Source organism: Ranitomeya variabilis, chromosome 2 (genome assembly GCF_051348905.1).
Source record: "Ranitomeya variabilis isolate aRanVar5 chromosome 2, aRanVar5.hap1, whole genome shotgun sequence".
Taxonomy (NCBI): domain Eukaryota; kingdom Metazoa; phylum Chordata; class Amphibia; order Anura; family Dendrobatidae; genus Ranitomeya; species Ranitomeya variabilis.
In genome coordinates this window covers 1,063,435,540-1,063,456,231 of record NC_135233.1, presented here as the reverse complement: position 1 = coordinate 1,063,456,231, position 20,692 = coordinate 1,063,435,540, and the positions used below count along the sequence as shown (strand labels likewise).

General features: G+C 47.8%; 1 protein-coding gene across 1 annotated transcript in view; it reads right to left on the bottom strand.

Annotated features, from left to right (window-relative positions):
• The window catches only part of LOC143809005 (astacin-like metalloendopeptidase), an 88,775-nt gene that overhangs the window by 14,377 nt on the left and 53,706 nt on the right, over nt 1–20,692 (bottom strand). Inside the window, exon 6 of the mRNA XM_077292185.1 lies at nt 64–242. Within this exon, the coding sequence (XP_077148300.1) occupies nt 64–242 (179 nt within the window). The remainder of the gene's footprint in view (nt 1–63; nt 243–20,692) is intronic.

Below are 20,692 nucleotides of genomic sequence, written 5' to 3'. Positions count from 1 at the left end.
TACGAGGTTCCTACAACCAAAATCAACAGAGGACTGACCATAAACATTTGAAAAACTTCTCACCTTGATCCATGTTCTGCCATAAGATGTCAATGTAGTCATCCCGGTCCATTCTGGTATGCTCATGGAAGAAACCAATATTGTGCATAGCTTCATGTTGTATCACACCGTAGACCATACAGCTTGGACTGGCCAGGCTTACGGTCTGTTTGCCTAATATTCTCCCAATGTAAGACCAGCACCTACGAATAAGAATATATGTATATATATTTCAGATTACAATCTTGATTTAATGAATATTTATCTTGGAAGATGTTACACATCTTATCCTGCACTATACACAACATGCCAGAAAATGATAGCAAAAACTTCAGTAGATTTATAAAATTGGTTCAAACAGAAAGTGGAACAGTTGAACCAATTATGTTTCGTCTTACATTTCCAGGTAGGCTTCTAAAATCCAAGAGATCTGAATGGTAAGTTTGCTAAAAAATGTATATTACTTCAGTTTAGAAAATTAAATAAAACTGATCTGAATCCTTAATCAAAGGAAATCTGAGAGTAATAGGTAATTCAGGTAAGCATATAATTATATGTTGGTCAAATTATAATTGGTCCATCTGCTGTCCATGTGCACCACAGACCTCTCATGGACTCATTACTAGCAGGGTGCCAGGGCATTTGGCCTATTATCCATGCAGACCATTGATTGGAAAAAAAAATGTAAAATGTACTAATCTGGTCTATTTTATAGAAAAGAATAATGCATGAAATAAAAAGGCAGCTTCAGCACCCATACTTGATTAAGCCAAGCACATGGAGGTGATCATTGACCCATTCGTGTCTGCAATTTGCGATTGTGTCTGATTAATTTTCAAATGATGCATCCTAATAGTGATTCTGGCATCACAAGAAGCTAACTAATTTTGGGGGCTATCCCAATATTCTGAAAAGTTGAGGGGATGTCAAGACTTAAACTACATCTGTGTCATCAGAACACAGTAGGGAACTGGCAGATCATTGTTTCACCAGACACCATTACATCTAGGTAGAACCTGAATGTCCTGCAAGTCAAGACTTGCAAGTCATGACAAGTGTTCGTACTCCTAGAGACTAGTAACACAAGAGCAGCAAGCAGGGATGTGATAAGAAAATGTAACACGTCTGTCAGGAGATTACAATGTGTGGAAGGAGGACTTTATGAACTTCATACTGGGTAGGGGGAACTTTGAGGACATCATACTTTGGGGGGAGACTTTGGAGCCATCATACTGTGTGCAGCAATTTTGGAGAAATCATTCTGTGTGCAGATGCACTTTGGGGGCATTATACTGTGTGGGGGGACTACGAGGACATCATACTGTGTGGTGGTGCTTTGAAGATATCAAACTGTATGGTTTGTGACTGTAGGGATCATACTGTGGAGGGGACTGTAGTTCAGTCTTTGGCCCTCTTCTCTGTCTACATGGCCCCAATTGCACAGACCATCAGCTGGCTACCCATACATAGAATTCAATTTAAATTCTCACCCATTAAGCTCTAAACAGTGTGGCACCCCCTTACGTCTCCTCCCTCATTTCTGTTTATCAGCCTACCTATATACCTCTATACTCCACAGGTGATTTTCGACTAACAGCCACACTAATCCGTACCTCCCACTCCCGGCTCCAAGAGTTCTCCCAAATTAGGCCAATCCTCTGCAATGCTCTAGCTGGAAATTACATTTAAAGGCTTCTCCAGACAGGTGTCCACAGGTTGGGTCCCGGTCCTTTATTCTGCCGTTATTCACACACTGAGGTCAACTCTGATACATGGTAAGGTTTTTAATATTAGACAGCGTAGGATCATCCCAATCAGGGTCTCCTTGTCGATGGTGGGATGGTTATTATGCTATTTCTGATCAAAAACAGTATTACTAAGAACCCTGTGTAATTTAAATGCACTTTTGATTTTTACTTATTTACTTACAGCAGGGTTTTTGCTCATTTTGTTTCTTGTAGGTTTTGTATGCTTTATGGCCAATGAGAACATGCGTTTCTGTGCTGCATGTACACCAACTTAAAGCAAGCTAAATTTTTGTGTTTTTTTACTTGTATTTTTGCATTCTGTGCAAGCCGGAGTGTGGCCTCCCTCTCCTGAGCTAGAAACATTTAAAGGCTTCCCCAGACTAGTGTCCACAGGTTGGGACCCGTTCCTTCTGTCTGCCCTTATTCAAACACTGAGGTCAACTCTGACACATGGTAAGGTTTTTAATATTAGACAGCGTAGGACCGTCCCCATCAGGGTCACCTTGTTGACGGTGGGATGGCTTTTATGCTATTTTTGTTCAAAAACAGTATTACTAAAAACCCTGTGTTATTTAAATGCACTTTTGCTTTTTACTTATTTAGTTACAGCTGGGTTTTTGCTCATTTTGTTTCTGGTAGGTTGCCTAAGCTCCTATGGTTGCAGTTTTGCATTTCAGTATGAATATTTATAAAAATACTATAATTTAAATATAAGGCTGTAGTCACACTAGAGAGGAATTCGGAAGAGTGCTATGCGAGAAAAAAAATCACATAGCACTGGGACCAATGTTAATCTATGGGGCATCTCCCATCACTATTTTTTTTCTCAGCCGTATTACACGTGCAAGTTTAATCGCAGCATGCTGCGATTTGCACCGTATATCAGCCGAGACTCACTAATACAAGTCTATGGGTGCCAGAAAAACTTGCACACCACAAGGACAATCATTGTGACGTGCGAGATATACGCACCGGTGTCCTCTGAGAAGTCGGCAATTCAGGTGTGGTGTACAGTAAAATCACACTGACAGCTTACAATAGAATAGATAGAATAGATATATACACATAGCATAGGTATATATACGCTACTCAAAAAAATAAAGGAAGCACTAAAATCCCACATCCTAGATATCACTGAATTAAATATTCCAGTTGTAAATCTTTATTCATTACATAGTGGAATGTGTTGAGAACAATAAAACCTAAAAATGATCAACGTAAATCACAACTAATATCCCACGGAGGTCTGGAGTTGGAATGATGCTCAAAATCAAAGTGGAAAATGAAGTTACACTCTGATCCAACTTCAGAGGAAATGCCTCAAGACAAGGAAATGATGTTCAGTAGTGTGTGTGGCCTCCAGGTACCTGTATGATCTCCCTACAACACCTGGTCATGCTCCTGATGAGGCGGTGGATGGTCTGCTGAGGGATCTCCTCCCAGACCTGGACTAAAGCATCCGCCAACTCCTGGACAGTCTGTGGTGCAACTTGACGTTGGTGGATGGTGCGAGACATGATGTCCCAGATGTGTTAAATCGGATTCAGGTCTGGGGAACTGGCGGGCCAGTCCATAGCTTCAATGCCTTCATCTTGCAGGAACTGCTGACACACTCCAGCCACATGAGGTCTGGCATTGTCCTGCATTAGGAGGAACCCAGGGCCAACCGTACCAGCATATGGTCTCACAAGGGGTCTGAGGATCTCATCTCGGTACCTAATGGCAGTCAGGATACCTCTGGCGAGCACATGGAGGGCTGTGCGGCCCTCCAAAGAAATGCCACCCCACACCATTACAGACCCACTGCCAAACCGATCATGCTGAAGGATGTTGCAGGCAGAAGATTGCTCTCCACGGTGTCTCCAGACTCTGTCAAGTCTGTCACATGTGCTCAGTGTAAATCTGCTTTCATGTGTGAAAAGCACAGGGCGCCAGTGGCGAATTTGGCAATCCTGGTGTGCTATGGCAAATGCCAAAGCGTCCTGCATGGTGCTGGGCTGTGAGCACAACCCCCATCTGTGGACGTCAGGCACTCAGACCATCCTCATGGAGTCGGTTTCTAACCATTTGTGCAGAGACATGCACATTTGTGGCCTGCTGGAGGTAATTTTGCAGGGCTCTGGCAGTGATTCTCCTGTTTCTCTTTGCGCAAAGACTGAGGTAGCGGTCCTGCTGCTGGGTTGTTGCCCTCCTATGGCCCCCTCCACATCTCCTGGTGTACTGGCCTGTCTCCTCTCGCTGACAGACACAGCAAACCTTCTTGCCACAGCTCGCATTGATGTGCCATCCTGGATAAGCTGCACTACCTCAGCAACACTGATTGACAACCAATTTCACATGCTGTTGTGCAAATGGAATAGACAACAGATGGAAATTATTGGCAATTATCAAGACATCCTCAATAAAGGAGTGGTTCTGCAGGTGGGGACCACAGACCACATCTCAGTACCAATGATTTCTGGCTGATGTTTTGGTCACTTTTGAATGTTGGCTGTGCTTTCACACTCGTGGTAGCATGAGACGGACTCTACAACCCACACAAGTGGCTCAGGTAGTGCAGCTCATCCAAGATGGCACATCAATGCAAGCTGTGGCAAGAAGGTTTGCTGTGTTCGTCAGCGTAGTGTCCAGAGGCACTACCAGGAGACAGGCCAGTACACCAGGAGATGTGGAGGGGGTCATAGGAGGGCAACAACCCAGCAGCAGGACCGCTACCTCCGCCTTTGTGCAAGGAGGAACAGGAGGAGCATTGCCAGAGCCCTGCAAAATAACCTCCAGCAGGCCACAAATGTACATGTGTCTGCACAAACAGTTAGAAACCGACTCCATGAGGATGGTCTGAGTGCATGACATCCACAGATGGGGGTTGTGCTCACAGCCCAACACCGTGCAGAATGCTTGGCATTTGCCACAGAACACCAGGATTGCCAAATTCGCCACTAGCGCACTGTGCTCTTCACAGATGAAAGCAGGTTCACACTGAGCACAAGTGACAGACATAACAGAGTCTGGAGATGCCGTGGAGAGCGATCTGCTGCATGCAAAATCCTTCAGCATGACCGGTTTGGCAGTGGGTCAGTACTGGTGTGGGTTGGCATTTCTTTAATGGGCCGCACAGCCCTCCATGTGCTCGCCAGAGGTATCCTGACTGCCATTAGGTACCGAGATGAGATCCTCAGACTCCTTGTGAGACCATATGCTGGTGCGGTTGGCCCTGGATTCCTCCTAATGCAGGAAAATGCCAGACCTCATGTGGCTGGAATATGTCAGCAGTTCCTGCAAGATGAAGGCATTGAAGCTATGGACTGGCCCACCCGTTCCCTAAACCTGAATCCAATTGAGCACATCTGGGACATCATGTCTCGCTCCATCCACCAACATCACGTTGCACCACAGACTGTCCAGGAGTTGGATACTTTAGTCCAGGTCTGGGAGGAGATCCCTCAGGAGACCATCCACCGCCTCATCAGGAGCATGCCCAGGCATTGTGCAGTAGGGAGATCATACAGGCACGTGGAGGCCACACACACTACTGAGCATCATTTCCTTGTCATGAGGCATTTCCACTGAAGTTGGATCAGCCTGTAATTTGATTTTCCACTTTGATTTTGAGTATCATTCCAAATCAAGACCTCCATGGGATATTCACTTTGATTTACATTGATAATTGCTATGTTTTATTGTTCTGGACACATTCCACTATGCAATTAATAAAAATTTGCAACTGGAATATTTAAGTCAGAGATATCTAGGATGTGGTATTTTAGTGTTCCCTTTATTTTTTTGAGCAGTGTATATATATATATATATATATATATATATATATATATATATATATATATACATATATATATATATATATATATATATATGTATATACACCTATTTACGTGTATATATCTATTCAATTAATTCTATTCTAACCTATTCTATTCTATACTGTACGCGGCAGATCATTTGCTGGCTTTTAATCTATCTATCTATATCTATATATGTATATAGATAATTTCAAAAAAAGACGCAGCACTCCATTAGTCCAGTGCAAACGTGCAGGGTTTAATTTACCCACATATTCATGCACCTTATTGCAATATAAAAATAGAACTAAAGCACTTTATAAGATGTAATTATGCACAAATGAGGATTGTTAAACTATGTATAAATATAGAGCACATGGATACACCCACTGCTTGAGAAAAGCTCATTATGAGCTGAAACGTTGCCTGAATATGTGGGTAAATTAAACCCTGCACGAAAAAAAAAAAAAAAAAAAAAAGCCTGAATATGTGGGTAAATTAAACCCTGCACGTTTACACTGGACTAATGGAGTGCTGCCTCTTTTTTTGAAATTATATTGACTTGGATAATCGGAGGACTGATTGTCTGGGGGCTTTGCACCCGAAGATAAGTATATTTTTTCTTGTGCTGTTCCGTTTTTTTGTGATATGTATATAGATATATAGATATGTTTTGAAGATTATTTGGTATCAAAACGATGTTTACAGTTGTGTTTTACAATCCGATTATAACATGAGCTTTTACATAGAGAGAACTGCTGTATGTAAAAGCTCATGTTAAAATTGCATTGCATACGGATGCCATACGGATGTCACACTGTTACTAAATGTGAGGAAATCGCATCCTCGCATTGCAAACGGATTACATACGGATCACTGTTCAGGGAATATTTGTGCGATTCTCGGCCTTCAAAATCGGACCGATTTTTTATACGGTAAGTGTGACTCCAGCCTAAAAGTCCAACTCTGGGACAAAAAACTATAAAAATATGTAGTTATAGAAAAACTGTCATGTGCAAATTTTTTTAAAAAATTGAAGTTTTAAAGCATCAATCCCATTAAATTTGTTATCAGTTAAGCGTGTGTAAATGTATATATAGTGCAGTGTAGGTAGAATAATATACTCACCAATCACCGTTTTAACTGATTTCTAGCACAGCTTCAGTCCTCCTCTCACGTGACAGCTATTCCCACTTGCGGGCTCACACTGAGGTTTATGGATGAGACGGATATAGCTTTTGCAATGTAAGCCTTTGGAGCCTGAGAACAGTTTCCATAGGCTTATATTGTAAATGTGACTTCCGGTTCAAACCTAGAGACCAATGTGAGCGGGAAATTCTAAGTAACCATCACGTGACCTAAAAGAGGACAAGAGCTGTGCTGAAAACTGGGGATGATGGTGATTAGTGATATTTCCCAGCTGTATTAATGTAAATATAAAAAAAAGTTATGGCTCTTGGAAAAAAGGGAGGGAAAAAACAAAAACAAAAAACTGGAAAATGGCCGACTCTCTTGGCCGTAAACAGAGGTAGTAGAAAACAGGAACACTGTGTCTTTAAATCTCTGGTTGGTTTATGATATGGCAGCATAAACCAACAAGAAGGGGAAAGTAAACCACAACCCTTCAGGCAAAAACAGGAAAAACAACAAAGAAAACAAAATGCTGTAACACAGTCCATACATTTGCGGGTAGCAGCCCGCTCTGGAGCAACACAGGTTCAGTCATTCCTCCTTATGACACAAACCACTGGAGATCCTCTCTCCAGTCCTGCTGAACCCAGACTGCCTCTGGAGGCCAGTTATTTAAACCCTAGACAACACCCTGGGGTGGAGATAATGTGGACATCCTCCCACCTGCTGTATGGATGTCCACTAGTGTTGAGCATTCCGATACTGCAAATATCGGGTATCAGCCGATATTCGCGGTATCGGAATTCCGATACTGAGTTCCGATACTTTCAGTATATCGGATACCGGAATCGGAAGTTCCCATAGTGCAATGAGCCAGTTTGATTTAATTCAGCCAATGAGGAATTGCAGCGCCCCAGAGTCCTGGTCGTTGCAGTAACGTCGCTCTGCCACTAAGGGGAGTGATGGTACGTCTGATTGCACTAAAGGAGTTCACCTGACCAGGTATCACAATCACACATTACAATTCACACTCTGGCCACCAGGGGGAGCAAAGGGTTCTATGTATTAGGCCACTCCTCACACTCTGGTAAAACTGGGGGCCGGATAGGAAGTTAGAGAGAAGCTGACTGGGTTTTGCCCAGGCAACATCCTGTGAGAGAGGGAGTTACTGGGAAGATTAAGGGGGGTCCCTGTCAGGGGTGGGATCCTGACAGAGGCCTAGCGAAAGGACAGATCGTTACGGAGCCGAGCCTGCACTTCATTGCGGCGGCATCTTAAGAAAGGACACGAAGCGAAGTATATTGTGGAGAAGTGAGAAACGAGATCACAGCACAAAGGCGATAGGACAAGTAGGAGTCGTGCCCCGAGATCGGCAACATCCTACTGAGGCGCGTAGCCGGTGGCCGGAACGCCGAGGAAGTATTGGGCCGCTTCCACCGCCAGGACACGTGCTGTGTCGGCGTTCCTCATTGGATTTACCAAACGGTCTCCCCGGTCCCGGACTACGCTCCCACGGCGCCACCAATCTATGTGAGATTACGGCCGGAAGTCTGGGCCACCTTTAACCTTGAATTCTCTACTCCATTATCATAAGACGCTATACGAATAACCTTTTGAGGCATCATTTGTGATCAAGGCCACCGTGTGGCCGAAACGTTAATTATTTTTTTTTTTTGTTGCCTTATCACTTCGTCTTCATCTTCAATAAAGATATTCACTTCAGCAAAATTGACTTCAACTATGATGAGTGCAGTGATTTAATTCTTCCAGCAGGGAAGTACTACAACACCCAGGTGCTAGTAGGTAGGCACTGATTTCCACCTGCAAAGGGAACTCTGGATGTGCATTCGGACCGGCCGCTCTCAGACAGCCCTGTTAGCAGTGCTCTGGATTGTGGATCCCGAAGCCTTCAATAAAGAGGTAAAGAGACTGCAACCCTGTGTCCTCGTCATTTCATCGCACCACGCACCACCACCTTTAATTGGACGCCCCTTAGCAGGGTCACGGACTGGGTCTAGCCACCGTGACATCCCCAGGACCGAGACAGAGAGGCCTGGTACCGAGTACCCCGCGGCCCTGCGTCTGGGGGCGCTCCAATCTTGGTGTCACGAACAGGATCTACTTAAGCCTGAAGAATCAGGTCATGTGTGCCTTGGAACTGTGATTGAATTGTGTTTGAACCGTGATTTATTGCAAAGACTGTGTGTTGCTACTTGCCGCCAAAAGTTCCCGCCAAAACTGCCGCCATTACAGCGCCACGAGGAGCGCAGAGGAAGAAGAAGGGCGTGCCATGGGAGGAGACTATCAAAGTGGCGCCAGAAGTAGAGACCGCCCCCTCCGCTTACTGCTGCGAGAAGACGACCTGCCTCGAAGCAGAGGAGAACCACCCCCTGATTTGCAACGGTGGGAGCCAAGACAAGAAGGAACTCCACCCCCGGAAAATGGCGGGGCCAGGTGCGTGTGCCGCTGCCGACTTCGAGACGGCGGAGGTGACCAGCGAGTACCAGAACAACGACGAAGTGACCCCGGGCTATCTCCATCGACCGGGGGTGGATCCGAACCCACCGCAGCTGGAGGAGCCGGACCTCTCGGAGCCGCCGGCGGGGGAGCCGAGTCAACCTATCCTGGACACGGAGCCAGCCGATGCGAAGCAATGGAAGTCGGGGCTGTCCCAGAGGGTCGCCTTGGAAGAACCGCGGTGCGAGCCGCTGTCGACTACAGTGTCCTCATCAGCGGACCAGACCGGCATCGGTGGAACCACATCAGACGCAGGTATGGAAAACGTTGCTGCTCCCCCGACCGATCCTGCTCCCGTGACCACCCCCCGTCCCGACGATGACCGATTCCCCGCCGCTGAGCTGGTAGTGATAACCCCCAGCACTATGGAAAAGCTGGTGCCTCCGTTACCGACAGCTATGTAGGAACCACTAGACGTGAGCTCGGAGGGGGTGATCTTCCAATGGGACACCCCAAGAATTGGACCAGACAGAGCCAGGCAGGAGGGCCTCAGCGTTGCTGCGCTCACCTGGGAGCAATATAAACAATGCTTAATTCTACACTGGAAAAACCGAAAAGAGACTGAACAAAGTGACCCACCGAAAGTACAAATCTCACAGACTGAGCGCAGTAAGAAAAACTTGATAAAACGGGGTTGGGGCCCTATACAAGAACCTGGACTGCCAACTGAAGTCTTCTTTACCAGCTACAACGTAAAGACCCCGTTCCGCAACAGATGTGACAATCCATTACTATGTAAAGGGGACCAGGTGACCTACACTCGCCATCGGAATGCGCAAGGGTGGTGCGCTCGGAACGTCCAACGGTGCGAGCCTGCAGTGGCGCCACCTGCTGCTCTGACTACGACTAATCCCGATTTGACAAACTCTACCACTATCACCACGGTGTGCATTATCGCCGCTACTGAACTTGCAACCAAAGCTGACATTCGAATCCAGACACCGGGTGACTTTACCGCACCTGGGAGACAAACCACTGACACCGACCCCGCATCAGCCGAGAGCAAGGAATCGCAGCCTTCCCGGTCAGGAAGTGTTCGCTACCAGCCGATGCCTTGCAACCTACTGTGAGAATAAACCTCGATGCCATGAAAATGTATATAGTTCATTTAACTGTTTGTCTTCCTGCTGTGTTGCTGCTAATACCCGACCAGGGTTATTTCTTAAAGGGATCCCTTCGTTTACCCGGGATCCCTATTGTTTTTATGTTTGTTTTTGCACCAAGTTCATCATTGTTTTGAAAAGACTGCCGAATCATGCACGGTGAATGGTTCACAGACTGATGCTGTATATAGTTTGCACCTTCTTAAAGGTGCCCACTACTGGTTTTACAAAAAGAAGAGCTTTTTGAAGAGACTGTTCCGGATTACAGCGCAGAAGTTCTAGCTTTACCAGACTTGCAAATTGATAGTTTGCATTACCTCAAAGAGACTTGAGATGTCCCTCTTAAAGGGAATGTTCACAGTTGCAATAAGCCAAAATATAATGTTGCCTCAAGAGAGTTAAATGGTAATAATGTTTTACATAGTAGTAGTATGTAGGTAGAAAGATAGTGATAATCGAAATGTCAATAAGGATATGTGAATAAAAAAATTGAAGTCAAAGTGATTATCGGAACTAATGATAGAGAGCCAAGGAAAGATGCAGTAGGCCCGTAGGGGTAGACAGGAGAGTTCTGCATAGGAGAAAGAGCTCAGGAAAATGTTGATTTGCACTTTTAGTCTTGTAGTACGCCTTTAGTGGGTACCTGCCTTATGCCCTTAAAGGAGAAGTTAAATTATTGTTCAGAATTTGTACTTAATAGATAGAATGCCAGGCTGGGTAATAATGGTTATTTATAGTCAGTTATTTAATAATTGTTATTAAAATGTCTTTTTGCACAATGTAAATATGTTTCTGTTTGTAACGTTCAAGTGTTCTCATCTCCCATAAAGGGAAGCACTGTTAAATTTACTTGTTCACTGCACTTCAAAATTTTGCATGTCTTTTTCTAACATGTATTGTTGTTCTTCTTTCCCAGTCTGGGAGTACTGGATTTAACCGGAGGGGGGTGTAGCGCCCCAGAGTCCTGGTCGTTGCAGTAAAGTCGCTCTGCCACTAAGGGGAGTGATGGTACGTCTGATTGCACTAAAGGAGTTCACCTGACCAGGTATCAGTCACACATTACACTTCACACTCTGGCCACCAGGGGGAGCAAAGGGTTCTATGTATTAGGCCACTCCTCACACTCTGGTAAAACTGGGGGCCGGATAGGAAGTTAGAGAGAAGCTGACTGGGTTTTGCCCAGGCAACATCCTGTGAGAGAGGGAGTTACTGGGAAGATTCAGGGGTGGGATCCTGACAGAGGCCTAGTGAAAGGACAGATCGTTACGGAGCCGCGCCTGCACTTCATTGCGGCGGCATCTTAAGAAAGGACGCGAAGCATATTGTGGAGAAGTGAGAAACGAGATCACAGCACAAAGGCGATAGAACCAGTAGGAGTCATGCCCCGAGATCGGCAACATCCTACTGAGGCGCGTAGCCGGTGGCCGGAACGCCGAGGAAGTATTGGGCTCTAAGCATTACTTCAAACCAACGGCAGGGCAGTTAATTATAGGTTGGCTGCCTCACCTTTTACACCTAATGAAGACAACGGAGGCAATTGTGGGAGAGGGGCGTCTCTAGGGTCCCTATAAAATAACTCCAGGCCTACCCCGTCATACGGGTGCGTCCTATCCATATCATCTGGGGGACGGAGAGAGAAAGAATATCAGAAACATACACGACAGTTGTGAGGACTATCCCATGGTGCTCAGCAGGGAAGTACTACAACACCCAGGCACTAGTAGGTAGGCACTGATTTCCACCTGCAAAGGGAACTCTGGATGTGCCTTTGGAGTGGCCGGTCTCAGACAGCCCTGTTAGCAATGCTCTGGATTGCGGATCCCAAAGCCTTCAGTAAAGAGGTAAAGAGACTGCAACCCTGTGTCCTCGTCATTTCATCGCACCACGCACCACCACCTTTAATTGGACGCCCCTTAGCAGGGTCACGGACCGGGTCTAGCCACCGTGACATCCCCAGGACCGAGACAGAGAGGCCCGGTACCGAGTACCCCGTTGCCCTGCGTCTGGGGGCGCTCCAGAATCCTAAAAAGTGTGGGCACCTACTGTTATGCATGTTAGGCATGTAAGTAAGGGCATGGCTGTGATTGGCTGCTGAAATGATGTCATGATGCACTATAACAGCCGCCGCCACCATTTTAGGTTCACTCTGCTGTGAATTCAGTTAGGGACAGGACGCTGCTGTTCTGACTGAGGGCCAGTTTAGAGATAGCAATTTGCTTCATTGTGCTTTACCCAGGCTAATTTAGCAACCGCTGTGTGAGAACCTTGTTTTTGCCTTGCAGCGCTGTTCACTGCTGTCTGCAAGGTCTCTGTGTGAGTGCAGCTCACTCTGTAGTCTGTTCTGTAGCCACAGCTGGTTGTAGTCAGCTCAGAGTGTGTCACTGCCTCATACTGTTCGATTGTCCTTTTTTCAATTAGTGCAGCCTGCTGCACATTTTTTCAGATTTATCCTATTAGTGGGTTTCCATCCGTATCCTGCTAGATTGTGGAAAAACACTAAATAGCTCTACATAGAGGAGCTTTTTTTGGCCTTGCAGCGCTGTTCACGGCTGTCTGCAAGGTCTCTGTGTGAGTGCAGCTCACGCTGTAGCCTGTTCTGCCGCCACAGCCGGTTGTAGTCAGCTCAGCGTGTTTCACTGCCTCATACTGTTCCATTGTCCTTTTTTCAATTAGTGCTGCCTGCTGCACATTTTTTCAGATTTATCCTGTTAGTGGGTTTCCATCCATATCCTGCTAGATTGTGGAAAAACACTATATAGGAATACATAGAGGAGCTTTTTTTGGCCTTGCAGCGCTGTTCACGGCTGTCTGCAAGGACTCTGTGTGAGTGCAGCTCACGCTGTAGCCTGTTCTGCCGCCACTGCTGGTTGTAGTCAGCTCAGCGTGCGTCACTGCCTCATACTGTTCCATTGTCCTTTTTTTAATTAGTGCTGCCTGCTGCACATTTTTTCAGATTTATCCTTATAATTGGTGGGTTTCCACCCGTATCCTACTAGACTGCAGAAAACACTGTATAGGAGTACATAGAGGAGCCATTCTGCAGCCTTGTGCCCTGCAGCCCCAGCCAGATTGGTATTAGCCTATTTTTGGAGCCTAATCTATTGCATTGTAGGTTACCTTTCTACATTGTAATCGCTAAAAAAGTTTGTGATACTATCGGTTTTACATCTTTGGGCACATCCAGTGTCTTCTTGTGAAAAAAACAAAAAGTTCATAAAGTTCACCAAACACTCCACTTTACAGTTGTGTAGGCCACATTAGCTCATATTAAAGTCTAGTCCACACTTTATAAAATTAGTGTTTCCTATAACTGTTAGCAGCTGTTCAGGAATAAGCACACTAAGCCCTTAGTACTTTTCTGCCTATCTTTATCAGTTTACCAAGATGAAGAAGGCAGGGAGTAAGGCATGTGGTCGTGGGCGTGGAGTTTCTGTAGGGAGAGGACGTGGGGATTCTGTGCCTGCTGCGGGCACTGGTGACTCATCATTCCCCAGTTTTAGCAGGGAACAGTCCTTCATGCGCAGCTTTGTAGGAGCTCGCCGTACCCCACTGCTGCGTGACAAACAAATTGAAGCCGTTGTCGGATGGATGGCAGCTAACGCATCGACTTCAATTAGTGCCACATCCTCTCAGGTACAGAGCACTGAAGGGCACCCATCTGTCTCTTCACCACCTACCAAATTGCCCAGGCTGTCAGAGAGCCCAGGACAGGAGTCATCTCTACTTCTGTTCTCTGAATCTCTTGGCTTGGAAAGAGGGGGCCAGCCAATCAGCACTCGAGAAACTGAAGAAGAGGCAGTATGCAGTGATGCGCAACTGCTTTGTCTCTCTGAATCCGAAGAGGTGGGTGGGCCAGTGCCTATGCAGTATGCATCTGATGATGAGACTCAGGTGCCACTTTCTGGTGCGTACTGTGCTGCAGAGACTACCCAGAAGAAGCAGTTGTTGGAAGAGAGTAGTGTAGATGATGAGGTCCTTGACCCATCATGGCGTGAGGTACAGGAAGGTAGTGGGAGCAGCTGTGAGGAAGAGATTCCCTGAACGGCCCAAAAAGGAGGGAGAGGGAGGGGGAAGCCTGCGTTGCCTGTAGCCTCCACTTCGGTGCCTATTAGGAGCATGCCTCTTACAAAAGCCAAAACGGGTGCTCCCAAGACTTGCAGTGCCTGGTCCTTTTTTGACACAGTTGCAGATGACATTTGCTTTGTCAAATGGAAGCTGTGTAATCAGAAAGTCAAAAGAGGGAAAAGTGTCAGCAACCTCATTACCACAAATATGTGGAAACATGTGCGGACCAAGCACGTGGTGGAGTTACAAAAACACACTGAAGACCTAGGCCAACCCACAGCGGCACCTACCACCTCTCCAGCTCGTGTTGTAGCCTCTTCCTCAAGCTCACACACAGCTGGTTCGGCTTCCTCACAGGATCGCCATGGAAGAACCTCTGGCACAGTTGTACAGAGACCCAGTGTAATTCCACCCACAGCACCTCACACTCCCAAGCCAGTCTACAGCCATCGGTAGCACAGGGATGGGAGAAAAGGCGGCCATTCTCGGCAAACCACCCCCGAGCACAGGCTCTGAATGCTGGCATGGGAAAACTACTGGCCCTTGAAATGCTGTCATTAAGGCTGGTGGAGACTGACACCTTCCGTAACTTGATGGCATTGACAGTCCCACAATACAACGTGCCCAGCCACTTTTATTTCAGCAGGCAAGCCATCCCTGCCCTGCAAAAGCATATGGAGGGAAACATTAAACATGCGCTACTAAACGCCGTCAGTAGCAAGATCCACCTGACCACCGATGCGTGGACCAGTCACCATGGACAGGGACGATACCTTTCCCTCACTGCCCATTGGGTAAATGTTGTGGAGCCGGGTACAGATCTTGAGAGTCGCGCTGTACGTGTTCTGCCAACTCCAAGGATTGCAGGAATCCAGTCTGTACACATTGACTCCTCATACTCCAGTTCCTCAGAATCACCGCTGCAGGAGCCGAGCCGTCACAGTCTACCTCCACATGGACCTGTGAACGCTTACCTGTTATGACCGATATGAGCACATCCGTGGCCAAACATAAACAGGCCGTATTGAAATTAATTTCTTTGGGGAATCGAAGCCACACAGCGCAGGAGCTCTGGAATGCCATCAAGCAGGAGAGCGATGTGTGGTTTGTGCCAGCGAATCTCCAGCCAGGCATGGTAGTGTGTGACAATGGCCGAAATCTGGTGGCAGCTCTGGGCCTAGGCAACATCACTCACATCCCATGTCTGGCACATGTGCTCAACTTGGTCGTGCAGAGTTTTTTGAGGGACTATCCGGATCTTGATGCACTGCTGCACAAGGTCTGCCTAGAGTGCGCTCACTTGCGGCATTCCAGCATGGCAAGATCGCGCCTTGCAGCTCTGCAGCGCCAATTCTGTCTTCCGGAACATTGCATCATATGTGGCCTACCCACCAGGTGGAATTCAACGTTACATATGTTGGAGCGGTTGTGTGAGCAGCAGGCAGCAGTAATGGAGTACCAGCTGCATCAGGCACAAAAAAGTCGCACTGCGCGCCATTCAGACTTCGCAACCACTGAGTGGGCCACTATGAAGGACATCTGCCAGGTTTTGCGTGCCTTCTATGATTCCATGCGGATGGCGAGTGCAGATGATGCACAAGTCAGCATCACTATCCCCCTTATCTGCATGCTTCAAAAAACACTGCAAGCGCTAAGGGATGAGGTTGTGGAAGAGGTGGAGGATGAGGAGTCACAAATGCCATCTGCTTCTAGACAGTCTGCGCAACATGGTTCCTCACACAGGCCTAGGCAGGGGACACTTTGTGAGGAGGATGAGGAGGAGTCAATGGAGGAGGAAGACATCTGTCCAGAGGAGAGAGGTACACAATGCTCTAGTAGTCAGTATGTAGAGCGAGTTTGGGGTGATGCAGAGAAGGCAGAGATCACGTCTCAAGCAGGGGACAGCGTTTCTTGGCCAGTTGGCAGTCTGCAGCACATGGTTGATTTCATGCTGCAGTGCCTGAGAAATGACCGCTGCATCGCCCACATTCTCAACATGGCTGATTATTGGGTGTACATCCTCGCTACCGGGACAACTTACAAAACCTCATAACACCATTGAACCGGGAGCATAAAATGCGGGAGTACCAAGACACACATTCCATCATCTTCTCCAGTCCAACCGAGAGCAGTGCTGCTAGTGCTTTACAAAGCAGCTCAGTGCATCGAGGCAGTGGAGGAAGCTCTGCACAAAGAGGGAGCAGAAGCAGTGCCTCAGCACAAGGCAAGACCAGTTTGTCCCAAATGTGGCAAAGTTTTGTGTGCCCGCCACAAATGTCTACACCATCACAGATGGCTCCAGTCAGCAGGAGGCAACATTTTCATCAGATGGTGATAGACTACATGTCTCGCCCTCTCAGTGTACTCCCAGACAGCTCTTCCCCCTCCAAGTTTTGGGTCTCTAAGCTGAATACATGGCCAGAGCTTAGCCAGTATGCATTGGAGGTGCTGGCTTGCCCTGCTGCTAGTGTTGTGCTGCAGGTGGTGTACTAACAGACCGTCACATGCGACTATCCTCCGATAACGTTGACCGGCTTACTTTTCTGAAAATGAACAAGGCCTGGATCTCACAGGAATTTGCCACTCCTCTTCCAGATTGAATAATTCGTTTGCAACAGTATCCAGGTCTCCTGTTGTATTCATGTTTCTACCACCTGAACTGTAATCCCTGGGCTCCAACACCGCCAGTTGCTGCTCAGAAGTGCCGTCTGCACAGTCAACACATGACCCAGTGTTATTGGGTTTCAGTAACGTCAACTGATGCTCAGCTGTGTATCCGGCAATTTCTCTTGCTCCGTTCACACTCACACTACAACAGATATTAAACTTGCTCCAATTAGGCCTCGGCCTATACTCTGCTTCTCCTGGATTCCCTGGGCTCCAACACCGCCAGTTGCTGCTCAGAAGTGCCGTCTGCACAGTCAACACTTGCTGCCATGTTATTGGGGTTCAGTAACATCACCTGATCCCCAGCTGTGTATCCGGCAATTTCTCCTGCTCCGTCCACACTCACACTACAACAGATATTATACTTGCTCCAATTAGGCCTCATCCTACACTATGCTTCTCCTGGATTCCCTGGGCCCCAACACCACCAGTTGCTGCTTGGAAGTGCTGTCTGCACAGTCAACAGTTGCTCCTCTGTTATCGGGGTTCAGTAACGTCAGCTGATCCCCAGCTGTGTGTCCGGCAATTTCTCCTGCACTGTCCACACTCACACTACTACTGATTTTAAACTTGCTCCAATTACGCCTCTGCCTCCAGTCTGTTTCTAGTATTTACCCTGGGCTCCAACACTGCCAGTTGCTGCTCAGAAGTGCCGTCTGCACAGTCAACACCTGCTCCAGTGTTATTGGGGTTCAGTAGCGTCAGCTGATCCCCAGCTTTGTATCCGGCAATTGCTCCTGCTCCGTCCACACTCACGCTAGAACAGATAGTAAAGTTGCTCCAATTAGGCCTCGTCCTAAACTCTGTTTCTCATGTAATCCCTGGGCTCCAACACCACCAGTTGCTGCTCGGAAGTGCTATCAGCACAAAGAAAAACACTAGCTCCTGTGTTAGTGGGGTTCAGTAATGCCAGCTGCTCCCCTGCTATGTGTCCGGCAAAGTCTTCTGCTCCCTCCACATTCACATTACATCAGATATTAAACTTGCTCCAATTAGGCCTCGGCCTACACCCTGATTGACCCTGGGCTCCGACACCACCAGTTGCTGCTCGGAAGTGTCGTCTGCACAGAGAAAAACACTAGCTCCTGTGTTAGTGGGGTTCAGTAACGCCAGCTGTTCTCCTGCTTTGTGTCCGGCAATGTCTCATGCTCCCTCCACATTCACATTACATCAGATATTGAACTTTCTCCAATTAGGCCTCGGCCTACACCCTGATTGACCATGGCCTCCAACACCGCTAGTTGCTGCTCGGAAGTGCCATCTGCACAGAGAAAAACACTAGCTCCTGTCTTAGTGGGGTTCAGTAACGCCAGCTGCTCCCCTGCTGTGTGTCCGGCAAAGTCTCCTGCTCCCTCCACATTCACATTACACCAGATATTAAACTTTCTCCAATTAGGCCTCGTCCTAAACTCTGTTTCTCATGTAATCCCTGGGCTCCAACACCGCCAGTTGCTGCTCGGAAGTGCCATCAGCACAAAGAAAACCACTAGCTCCTGTGTTAGTGGGGTTCAGTAACGCCAGCTGCTCCCCTGCTATGTGTCCGGCAAAGTCTCCTGCTCCCTCCACATTCACATAACACCAGATATTAAACTTTCTCCAATTAGGCCTCGGCCTACACCCTGATTGACCATGGCCTCCAACACCGCCAGTTGCTGCTCGGAAGTGCCGTCTGCACAGAGGAAAACACTAGCTCCTGTGTTAGTGGGGTTCAGTAACGCCAGCTGCTCCCCTGCTGTGTGTCCGGCAATGTCTCCTGCTCTCTCCACATTCACATTACATCAGATATTAAAGTTGCTCCAATTAGGCCTCAGCCTACACCCAGATTGACCCTGGGCTCCAACACCGCCAGTTGCTGCTCGGAAGTGCTATGTGCACAGTCAACAGTTGCTCCTCTGTTATTGGGGTTCAGTAATGCCAGCTGCTCCCCTGCTGTGTGTGCGACAATTTCTCCACTCTGTTTCTCGCATTGAACCTGGGCTCCAACACCGCCAGTTGCTGCTCGGAAGTGCTGTCTGCACAGTCAACACCTGCTCCAGTGTTATTGGGGTTCAGTAACGCCAGCTGATCCCCAGCTGTGTGAGCGGCAATTTCTCCACTCTGTTTCTCACATTGAACCTGGGCTCCAATACCGCCAGTTGCCGCTTGGAAGTGCTGTCTGCACAGTCAACACCTGCTCCAGTGTTATTGGGGTTCAGTAACGCCAGCTGATCCCCAGCTGTGTGAGCGGCAATTTCTCCACTCTGTTTCTCGCATTGAACCTGGGCTCCAACACCGCCAGTTGCTGCTCAGAAGTGCCATCTGCACAGAGAAAAACACTAGCTCCTGTCTTAGTGGGGTTCAGTAACGCCAGCTGCTCCCCTGCTGTGTGTCCGGCAAAGTCTCCTGCTCCCTCCACATTCACATTACACCAGATATTAAACTTTCTCCAATTAGGCCTCGTCCTAAACTCTGTTTCTCATGTAATCCCTGGGCTCCAACACCGCCAGTTGCTGCTCGGAAGTGCCATCAGCACAAAGAAAACCACTAGCTCCTGTGTTAGTGGGGTTCAGTAACGCCAGCTGCTCCCCTGCTATGTGTCCGGCAAAGTCTCCTGCTCCCTCCACATTCACATAACACCAGATATTAAACTTTCTCCAATTAGGCCTCGGCCTACACCCTGATTGACCATGGCCTCCAACACCGCCAGTTGCTGCTCGGAAGTGCCGTCTGCACAGAGGAAAACACTAGCTCCTGTGTTAGTGGGGTTCAGTAACACCAGCTGCTCCCCTGCTGTGTGTCCGGCAATGTCTCCTGCTCTCTCCACATTCACATTACATCAGATATTAAACTTGCTCCAATTAGGCCTCAGCCTACACCCAGATTGACCCTGGGCTCCAACACCGCCAGTTGCTGCTCGGAAGTGCTATATGCACAGTCAACAGTTGCTCCTCTGTTATTGGGGTTCAGTAATGCCAGCTGCTCCCCTGCTGTGTGTGCGACAATTTCTCCACTCTGTTTCTTGCATTGAACCTGGGCTCCAACAACGCCAGTTGCTGCTCGGAAGTGCTGTCTGCACAGTCAACACCTGCTCCAGTGTTATTGGGGTTCAGTAACGCCAGCTGATCCCCAGCTGTGTGAGCGGCAATTTCTCCACTCTGTTTCTCACATTGAACCTGGGCTCCAATACCGCCAGTTGCCGCTTGGAAGTGCTGTCTGCACAGTCAACAGTTGCTCCTCTGTTATTGGGGTTCAATAATGCCAGCTGATCCCCAGCTGTGTGAGCGGCAATTTCTCCACTCTGTTTCTCGCATTGAACCTGGGCTCCAACACCGCCAGTTGCTGCTCAGAAGTGCTGTCTGCACAGTCAACACCTGCTCTAGTGTTATTGGGGTTCAGTAACGCCAGCTGATCCCCAGCTGTGTGTGCGGCAATTTTTCCACTCTCTCTCTCTAGCATTGAACCTGGGCTCCAACACCGCCAGTTGCTGCTCGGAAGTGCCGTCTGCACAGTCAACACTTGCTGCCGTGTTATTGGGTTTCAGTAACGTCAGTTGATCCCCTGCTGCGTATCTGGCAATTCCTCCTGCTCCCTCCACACTCACACTACTACAGATATTAAAGGGAACCTGTCCCCCCCAGGTGTTTGT